Here is a 10555-nt window from a genome sequence, read left to right as displayed (position 1 = left end):
GAGATAGATGGGAGGTATTGAATAGAGTTGAAGGATGGGACTAATAACAAATAACAACAAATAATAACAAAGATAGCTAATAATGTAAGCATACTGTGTCCATAATAAGTATATAGGTTGTATGTTGGGAGCTTTTGGGAAAGAGCACAGTTAGAAAGATATGGCATTTAGAAGCAAACCGGATGGACATCATGAAAATGATCGGAGAGGTTGAGAGTAGAAGAAGTTCAGGAGCAAAAAAAATAAATAAATAAATATATTTTTATATATATATATAGATATAGAATTATTGTAAAATTAACTCTGTCCATAAGGTGTAGATATTAAGTATAGACCGGAAGTAGAGGCCTGGGCGTTGTTGTTCACTAATTTACTCCAAGTAGGGAAAGGATGGTGGGGTTGAAAAGTAATAAAGGGGAATATATATATAAAAAATAAAAATAAACATGGGGGATTGGAAGTGATGCAGACAATTACATTGATAGAAGATACAATCTATCTGCAATATTAAGCTGATCCATCCCCCCGAAAAAAAAAAAAAAAAAAAAAAAAGGCTGCTACAATATCACTGAGTTACACAGCTACTTTAGCTACAGCTTTTAAATGTTCCAAAACAGCATTCAACATGAGGCAGATAGCTCTTACATTTGGAGGCCAGGTCTGTTTGATGACTCTGGGAAGACTGACCACTGAGAATCTCTGACTCTGATCTCTCCTGTTGGTTTCTGTGGACAAAACATGAGATTACATCTCCTCATCCAGGGAGTGCACACACACACACACACACACACACACACACACACACACACACACACACACACACACACACACACACACACACACACACACACACACACACACACACACACACACACACACACACACACACACACACACACACACACACACACACACACACACACACACACACACAGGGAGGGAATGTAGTGTTTGTTTAATATTGTTTCAGGACTATGAAAATGGAAAAAAGGATTAGCCTATGGATTATGAAAACAACCAAAAGAAATGGGAAAATGGGAGAGGAGAAATGACTAGAGACAGTGTTGTTTAACTCACTGACCATGACCCATGAGTTCTTCTTACCTTTGTTCAGTAGAAAAGTCTCCCTCTCTAAACTGTTCAGGTTGTTCCATAGACCAGTCACTCTTCATGGACACACAGCTGGGTACAGGGGAGGCTGGTCTCTCCTGCTTGATTGGACTTCAACACAACAGAGACAAACATTACATCTCTCATCTACTCTGAGCTCAGATGGGGAAACATAAGAAGAGTTTCATTCCAAAACGCTATATATCCATTTTCAGAAATGTTGGTAAATTAGCTTTTATTTTTTAAAGACATTATGAAAGAGATTGGTGTGTTTTTTTCAGTAGCTAATCATGGTATACGATTGTTCAATGACAGCCATGTATTTGTTAAAAATCTATCACTTGATGGTTTCATTTCAGAGAGACAAATAATCATGTTTATTTTGCATAATGCTATATATCTGCCTCACTCTCAGAGAAATACGTAGTACTGCTTGGTTTTACACAGTAATAATATATATTTGCCTCACTCTCAGAGAAATAAGTAGTACTGCTAGGTTATACACAGTAATAATATATCTGCCTCACTCTAAGAGAAATAAGTAGTACTGCTAGGTTTTACACAGTAATAATATATCTGCCTCACTCTAAGAGAAATAAGTAGTACTGCTAGGTTTTACACAGTAATAATATATCTGCCTCACTCTCAGAGAAATAAGTAGTAATGCTAGGTTTTAAACAGTAATAATATATCTGCCTCACTCTCAGAGAAATAAGTAGTACTGCTAGCACAGTCAAATGTGACCGACCGGCTCGATTCGATTTTATGTAGCAAAGTTTGAAATTGTGTTTTTTACATTGGATAAAAGTAGAGACTCAGCTAGAAAAAGGTATATCATACACTACAGTTGAGGAACAATGGGAAAGTAATTCTGCTTTGAAAGACGATAAACTTGTTACCTCACTTTTGAGAAAATGGCCTTTGAATGTTTTGGTTCACCTACTGGAGAGCTCTTCTTTATCTACAGTGGTATTACTTTGGCAGATAATGTTACCCATCTAAATAAATAGTATATATATATATATAGTGAACTAAATGTATGGTGTTTTTGGTTTATGTCAGTTTCATAGTTTGTTATGCTATATATTGTTATGTTTTATGGTTGCAAGTGTTAAAAATAATTAGAAAATGTCATATTTTGCAATTCTGAGTAATTACTACTTTAGTAAGGATACGCTTTATTCAGTACTACTGCAGTTACTAAATAATTCCAATAGATAGCAGCATAAGACCACAAATGACATTTCAGAAGGTTAGTTTAGTTTTCTCCCTGGAAACACCACCACTCCCCCTCACAGGAAAACTCCAGCACACGCTTTTTACTGTCCCTTTCCACACTGCTAACGCAAGAGGAACGACTGAAAAAGCATTTAACAGATTACTGTGAAATAATATAATGATGATTCATGTTTATTATTAGCTGTTTTTATGCTCATGTTTTGAAATTATACTTCATTACTATAATGATTATCAATAAGCCTGAACATTAATTTAGTCACCTCTGGACGAGAAAAACGTATTTTCCTAGTACATTCATTGTCAGATTCATCAACCAGCAGCGAGCACTTTGCCTTCTAGCACAAGTGAGGGGCATGTTGAGGTACATTTGCTAACCGGGAGGGTTGCATGATGTAATTTATTGGCGGGCTGGAAGACGCACTCTTGTCTTATCTATTCCGAGGTTGTTTAATCGCAATATTAGATATTTAAAAATGCATGTATACTAGGGTTGAGGTTGGAGCATCTGACTAGTGATTACTTACCCGGGGTTCAACACCTGCTATAGTCACTATTTAATTGCTCTTCCAAAAGCAACACAGGCCTAATACGAGATATATAGCTAACTAAAGTAATGAGTGACCATTTTAGATAATCATGGGACATATAGTCTTTGGTTGCATGCTATTTTATGTCAATCATATTGCTGGTTGTAGCCTATAACTGATGCTTCGTGGTCTTATGCTGCCATTTATTGGAAATATTTAGCAATTAAAAGTTATAAATTACGTACAGACATTGGTGAGGCAGCTTAGAAATAAAGTGTATTTTTCTTGTTAATTCCTTAGATCAGTCTCAAACCTGCCCTACGCCAATTGCTGGACTTTCACATAGAGGTTACTAGGTCACCCAGTTCACATTTGAAAAATAAAACGAAAGTCTTGTTTATCAAGTGTTCTGTCTTGCAATTATACATATAATAAAATAACTACAAAAAAAGCAAAATTTGTTGACAGGTTTTGATTAACAAAATAATCAAAACGCTATTTAATACAATAATTGTATTTACTACCATAATATTATTACTAAAATAGTTTCTAAAAGTGTTGTAGGCTACCCTACCCTAGAATTAGGGTTACGGTTAAGGCTAAAATAGGTTAAACATATGGTTAGAGTTTCTGTATAGCACTTTGTGACATCTGCTGATGTAAAAAAGGGCTTTATATATACATTTGATTGATTGATTGTTAGGTTTAGGGGTTTTTAAGACAAAAAATGGTATGGGTTTATAGCTCTCTTGCTCCTCCCTGTGGCCGTATGTGGGTCCTACATAACTCATTCACGACATCTGTATAGAACGTTCTGAAGGCGAGTCGGTGTCACGGAGCTCAATAGAACTAATAGGAGCTGGTAGGGTGAAAAATGCCCAAACATAAGGCCTGTTGTTTCGAGATTACTTTATAACAAGGGACAGAAGGTAATATTATGAATCCGGGCTCCATGGCGGATGCAATTAACTGATTTTATCAGAAATAAATGTTGTAAAAAATGTCACTTGAGGCGCCCTGGAAATAATATTGAAAAGTTCAGTCTTTGGAGAACCGGACAGAGGGAGCGTAGGCCAGCATCCGTCAATGAGAGAGGGAGAAGCCCTCCACGGTATTTAACAGGTGGAAGAAACAACCCGGGAGCTCCATCGGTCCACAAGAAATGCAGGCAGCCGGTGATGATGTAGTGGTAGCTAGGATAACTAGGATGCTGCTGGTAGAGTAGCTAGCTTAGCTAGCTGTACCGACTTGCTTGGCTAGCTAGCAGGTCGTTTGTCTGTCCCTCGAGGATGATGACGAATCCGGTGAACCACACAATTAAACAAGAATAGCGAGTGAAAAGGATCTGGCTACACTCATACTGTCACTGACCATTACGCAAAAAAGCAAATTGAACAATAAACTTCGGTGTCTCAACACTGTAACGAACTCCGTCGTTGTTCCCCAAGATCACCTCAGCCCACTCTGCGCGTAACTGGACAATATCTTTGGCGCCAAACCGTACGTGGACACGGACAGTTCTGTACGGGGACGCGGACAGTTCCAGAACGCGGACATGAGCAGAGCCACACAATAAACTAAAAGCAGTCTTTAAAGTCGGGTACATTAGTAATATTCTTTTTTTATTACGTCAAACAAAATAAAATCGGTTTTTAAAACAAGATTTTGAGATCTGGGCACGTATCCAAAAAGCGTCTCAGAGTAGAAAAATTGGTCCTCTCTCTCCCCAGACAGACTCATTTAATACTGGGTCGTTACAATATTTTGAGATCTGGGCCCATATCCAAAAAGCGTCTCAGAGTAGAAAATGTGTCGTATAAGTGCTGAGAATAAAGCCGTTTTAGTCCTACTCTTATGTGTATAAATTAAAGCTATGCATGAAGCCTCTTTATTCATAAGTGTCCCACCTAGTTGGCAGATATTTAGGACACCTCATGAGCTGTACTAACCAGTTAAGAGGTACCAGCAGGTGTCTTGATAATTGAAACATGCAGCGAGTCAGTGGTTTCTGTATCACATGTAATTGCTTTGGAGCAGTGGCGACCTGTCATTCAGATTTACAGTAAGTGCATTCATCTAATTTCAGCTAAACAATGGATATATAGCGTTTTGAATAATACTAATAATAATTATACACATCTAAAATCTATTAATTAAACATCTGAGAACAGTAATATTGAAGGTACCCATAAGCAACCATTTCTGATTAAATAATAATTCTTAAACAAAATTGTCATCTCACCTCTTAGCTTTGGTGTCATGTTCCCCAGAGAGACTCATTTTAGAGGCAGGGCCCCCCTCCTCTCTCTCCACAGAGAGACTCATTTTAGAGCACTGACCCCTAAACAGAGATCCAACATGTTGGTTGTAGTTAACACAGTAATTCTTGAATGTGAATTGTTATCACTTATTAATTATCTCTTACAAAACATTTACTAACAGACATATCGAAACAGTCAGGTGATTTAATGCAATCACATGAACATCTGGTTGTGACATCTCTTCTCCATGTTAACTGTCAATAATAATAATAAGTTACTGTTTGTTAAGGTAGTTATAGACAGTGCAGCAACACAAGGCCATGTCTCACACTTATTTGTATTCATTAAAAGTCGGCCATTTATTATCTTTGAATCTGTTCTTTTCTAAACGTATCTGAGAATGTAGACAGAAGGGCTAAAACAGGCTTGATTGATCTGGGGGGATCAGTGATCTATACAGAAACGCTATACCTCAGCCAGTGGCGACCTGTCATTCTGTTTTGCATGTTATTGTGGTTATTGTCACATATCGCTAACAATGTAAAAAAAATATATACACTACCGGTCAAAGGTTTTAGAACACATACTCATTCAAGGGTTTGTCTTTATTTTTACTATTTTCTACATTGTAGAATAATAGTGAAGACATCAAAACTATGAAATAACACATATGGAATCATGTAGTAACCAAAAAAGTGTTAAACAAATCAAAATATATTTTATATTTGAGATTCTTCAAATAGCCACCCTTTGCCTTGATGACAGCTTTGCACACTCTTGGCATTCTCTCAACCAGTGACCCGTCATTCAGAGCAGGTGGCCTTTCCTGTTTTGCATGTTATTTTGGCATTAATACGTGTCACATATCAGTTTGCAAAAAATTTAAAAATAAATAAATATATATATAATTGAGTTAATAAAGCCGCAAAAAAAACATGGTCTCCTTTTTGTTTTCTTGAGTAAGGCAGCTCAAAAATGCCGGTGTTTCAGCCTAGCTCAGTGCTTTCTGTGGTGGTGGGGCAAGCCAGAAGAAAATACGGAGCGCTGCGCGGTGATTGGCTCAGTGTTCTGTCACTCATGGGGACACTACATCACCGCCAAGTCTAAGGGTAGAGCTAGAAAATTCAAGCCCCCTGGGTGCTGCCATAGAGTTACATTAGAAGTGCCCATCCAAGAAGGTCATTGGCCAACAGATAAAATGACGTCAAATCACATTATATCTACAGTAGCTTTGATTGGACTGATCATGTCAACATCATACTTTCAAAATCTTAGCCAGCAGTCATCATCACGAATCAGGTCGACAATCTACAGGCAAATCCTTTTTAATCCTTGTCATATGTGTCACGATCGTCTGAAGGAGGAGACCAATGCGCAGCGTTGTGAGTGAACATGATGACTTTATTATTAAAGCAACCACGAAAAAACAACAAAAGACGATACGTGAAGTTCTATACTGAATACGACTAACAGCAACAAAGAAACAAAAACCCACAAACACAAGGTGAAAACACACAGAATATATATGGCTCCCAATCAGAGATAACGAGCCGACAGCTGACACTCGTTACCTCCGATTGGGAGTCATTAACCAATTACCAAAAACACAAACAAATGAAACTCACCCATACCCAACACCACCAAATGAAATACACCCTGGCTCTAACACACAGTCCCGGAGCCAGAGTGTGACAGTACCCCCCCCCAAAGGCGCGGACTCCGACCGCGCCTAACCCAAAAAATGGGGAGGGCTGGGTGGGTGTTGCTCCTCGGAGGCGGCTCTGGCACTGGTCGTGGTCCCCACCCCACCACAGTCACTACCCGCTTTAGTAGCCTCCTCCATTTGACCACCCTACAACCTAATCCACCTGGATTAAGGGGCAGCACCGGACTAAGAGGCAGCACCGGACTAAGGGGCAGCACCGGACTAAGGGACAGTACCAGGATAAGAAGCAGCACCGAGCTAAGGGGCAGCACCGGACTAAGGGTTAGCACCAGGATAAGGGACAGCACCAAGCTAAGGGGCAACACCGGACTAAATGGCGGAACCTGGCTGGCTGGCTCTGGCGGATCCTGGCTGGCTGGCGGATCCAGGCTGGACGGCTCTGGCGGATCCCGGCTGGACGGCTCTGGCGGATCCCGGCTGGACGGCTCTGGCGGATCCCGGCTGGACGGCTCTGGCGGATCCCGGCTGGACGGCTCTGGCGGATCCCGGCTGGACGGCTCTGGCGGATCCCGGCTGGACGGCTCTGGCGGATCCCGGCTGGACGGCTCTGGCGGATCCCGGCTGGACGGCTCTGGCGGATCCTGGCTGGACGGCTCATGGCTGGCTGACGGATCTGGCTGCTCATGGCTGGCTGACGGATCTGGCTGCTCATGGCTGGCTGACGGATCTGGCTGCTCATGGCTGGCTGACGGATCTGGCTGCTCATGGCTGGCTGACGGATCTGGCTGCTCATGGCTGGCTGACGGATCTGGCTGCTCATGGCTGGCTGACGGATCTGGCTGCTCATGGCCGACTGACGGATCTGGCTGATCCTGTCTGGCGGAAGGCTCTGGCTGAACCTGTCTGGCAGAAGGCTCTGGCTGATCCTGTCTGGCAGAAGGCTCTGGCTGATCCTGTCTGGCAGAAGGCTCTGGCTGATCCTGTCTGGCAGAAGGCTCTGGCTGATCCTGTCTGGCGGAAGGCTCTAGCGGCTCCGGTCTGGCGGACGGCTCTGATGGCTCATGGCAGACGGGCGGCTTTGCAGGCTTTGGGCAGACGGGCAGTTCAGGCCCCGTTGGGCAGACGGCAGACTCTGGCCGTCTGAGGCGCATCGTAGGCCTGGTGCGTGGTGCCGGAACAGGAGGTACCGGGCTGAGGACACGCATCTCAGGGCTAGTGCGGGGAGAAGCAACAGGGCATGCTGGACCCTGGGGACGCACCGTAGGCCTGATGCGTGGTGCCGGAACTGGAGGTACCGGGCTGAGGACACGCATCTCAGGGCTAGTGCGGGAAGCAGCAACAGGGCATGCTTGGCCCTGGGGACGCACCGTAGGCCTGATGCGTGGTGCCGGAACTGGAGGTACCGGGCTGAGGACACGCATCTCAGGGCTAGTGCGGGGAGTCGGAACAGGGCATGCTGGACCCTGGGGACTCCCATAACGCCTAGTGCGGGGAGCCGGAACAGGGCATGCTGGACCCTGGGGACTCACCTCACGCCTAGTGCGGAGAGCAGGAACAGGCCGGGCTGGGCTGGCGACGCGCACCGTATCCCTGGTGCGAGTGGCCGGAACAGGCCGGGCCGGGCTGGCGAAGCGCACCGTATCCCTGGTGCGTGGAGTAGGAACAGGCCGGGCTGGGCTGGCGACGCGCACCGTATCCCTGGTGCGAGTGGCCGGAACAGGCCGGGCCGGGCTGGCGAAGCGCACCGTATCCCTGGTGCGTGGAGTAGGAACAGGCCGGGCTGAGCTGGCGACGCGCACCGTATCCCTGGTGCGAGTGACCGGAATAGGCCGGACCGGGCTGGCGTAGCACACCGTGGACCTGGTGCTTGGAGTAGGAACAGGCCGGTCCGTACCGGGAACACACACCACTGGCCTCAACCGAGGATCAGGAACGGGCCGGACCGGACTGGCAACACACATCAGTCTTTCACGCCGTGCCACACACACTTCCCTCCCTCTACTCGCCAATGGCTCCCGTACTCCGTTAGCCTTCTCTCCTTTTCTCCCTGTGGCAGCCTCCTGCTGCCCAGCTGCCCAAGCCATGTGCCCCCCCCAAAAAATGTCTTGGGGTTGCCTCTCGTCCTTCCGACGAAAAACCTGCTGCCGCCGATGCTCCTCTCTCGCCAGGGCCTTGATCTTCCCCCAAGGTCCCTTGCCCCCGAGCATGTCCTCCCAGGACCACGATTTGCCCACCTGGGCCATCGCCAGCCTCTCGATCTCCTTACCCGGCGCCTCCACCCATGTCCAGTCTCTTTGCTCCTGTACACGCTGCTTGGTCCTTTTATGGTGGGTTTTTCTGTCACGATCGTCTGAAGGAGGAGACCAATGCGCAGCGTTGTGAGTGAACATGATGACTTTATTATTAAAGCAACCACGAAAAAACAACAAAAGACGATACGTGAAGTTCTATACTGAATACGACTAACAGCAACAAAGAAACAAAAACCCACAAACACAAGGTGAAAACACACAGAATATATATGGCTCCCAATCAGAGATAACGAGCCGACAGCTGACACTCGTTACCTCCGATTGGGAGTCATTAACCAATTACCAAAAACACAAACAAATGAAACTCACCCATACCCAACACCACCAAATGAAATACACCCTGGCTCTAACACACAGTCCCGGAGCCAGAGTGTGACAATATGAAGGGAAATAATGAAGAGAAATGATAGGACAGCTGTTGGGACTCTGCTGTTGGGACTCTGCTGTTGGGACTCTGCTGTTGGGACTCTGCTGTTGGGACTCTGCTTTATGTAGGCCCTAACAGTTTGTGGGCACCGTTTGTCACCGTTATAGTGCAATGAATGTATTGTTTAGTGTTGTGTTGTGGAGTGGCTTTGCTGGCATGCATCCCCCTTTATTTATGTTTTGCCCCACCAAGATTGACATGCTAAAACCACCACTGACCTCAGCTATAGCCTAGATGACCAGCCTAAACCTGTTCAGATCAGTTCCCATAACGTTATAACAGTAACAGTAGCAGGAGCCTAGTCCTGATACAGATGGAGGTCTATACCTCAGCTATAGCCTACATATCCTAGATGACCAGCCTAAACCTGTTCAGATCAGTTCCCATAACGTTACAGACCTAACAGTAGCAGGACAGAGCTTGTAGCCTAGGCATGGTATTTTACACACCATTTCAAACGGAGACCATCAGGTTTGTCAGCATGATAAGTGATCATAGCTCAAACCTACTCTGACTATTGAATGTCTGATGTCGACCTAACCTTATAATAGTTTGTAGTTTAGCCTAGACCTATGAGAGTCTGCCCGTCTTTCCTACATATCAACACATTCATCCTACTTCTAATGTTACAGAGAAATATGTGCCACAGTTTCAACAGCCATTGTGTAACTGCGTAGGCTACACACTTACTTTCACGTTCATATGAGGAAATCACATAACTTCTTACAGTCACTGGTGCAGCCGCCTGTTCTCTTGCAGATGAAGTAGCTTTTATAGGCAACTCATTCAAACAGCCTAAACAACAATAAATAAAAGATGTCAAATGGTCAAAAGTCAATCCTGATATAGCCATGTACATCAAAGAGAGGTGTATTGCTACAGATGTAGGATCTTAATTTTAGCCAGTTTGCTACAGCAGGAAAATAATTCTGCAGCAACAGGACATTTGAATTATTATGTGGATTATAATTAATTAACAATTATTTTAATAGAAAAGTGGAATTGATTCATCT

The 10555-nt window shown here is 44.2% G+C and overlaps 1 protein-coding gene and 1 long non-coding RNA gene across 2 annotated transcripts; both read right to left on the bottom strand.

The window, feature by feature from the left end:
- Positions 1–662: 662 nt before the first annotated feature.
- Positions 663–5143, bottom strand: LOC311121313. The gene is made up of 3 exons (XR_014612264.1): positions 5119–5143; positions 1105–1221; positions 663–725 (listed from the first exon to the last, which is right to left on the bottom strand). It is a non-coding gene; the product is annotated as an uncharacterized lncRNA (long non-coding RNA).
- Positions 5144–6519: 1376 nt separating this feature from the next.
- LOC311121315 (uncharacterized protein) lies at positions 6520–10333 on the bottom strand. Its single transcript, XM_084195817.1, has 2 exons — positions 10233–10333; positions 6520–9153 (listed from the first exon to the last, which is right to left on the bottom strand). The coding sequence occupies exon 2, from the start codon at positions 9044–9046 to the stop codon at positions 6800–6802; it is 2247 nt and encodes a 748-aa protein (XP_084051943.1). The 5' UTR covers positions 9047–9153; positions 10233–10333; the 3' UTR covers positions 6520–6799.
- Positions 10334–10555: the final 222 nt, after the last annotated feature.

Source organism: Coregonus lavaretus (genome assembly GCF_964263955.1).
Source record: "Coregonus lavaretus genome assembly, contig: HAP1_SCAFFOLD_1040, whole genome shotgun sequence".
Lineage (NCBI taxonomy): Eukaryota > Metazoa > Chordata > Actinopteri > Salmoniformes > Salmonidae > Coregonus > Coregonus lavaretus.
The sequence above is the reverse complement of the archived record's forward strand: the minus strand, read 5'-3'. Positions and strand labels throughout refer to the sequence as shown.

Bases quoted from the DNA above. Each gene is read 5' to 3' on its own strand.
- LOC311121315 (XM_084195817.1), bottom strand. From the start codon at position 9,046: ATGGCCCAGGTGGGCAAATCGTGGTCCTGGGAGGACATGCTCGGGGGC.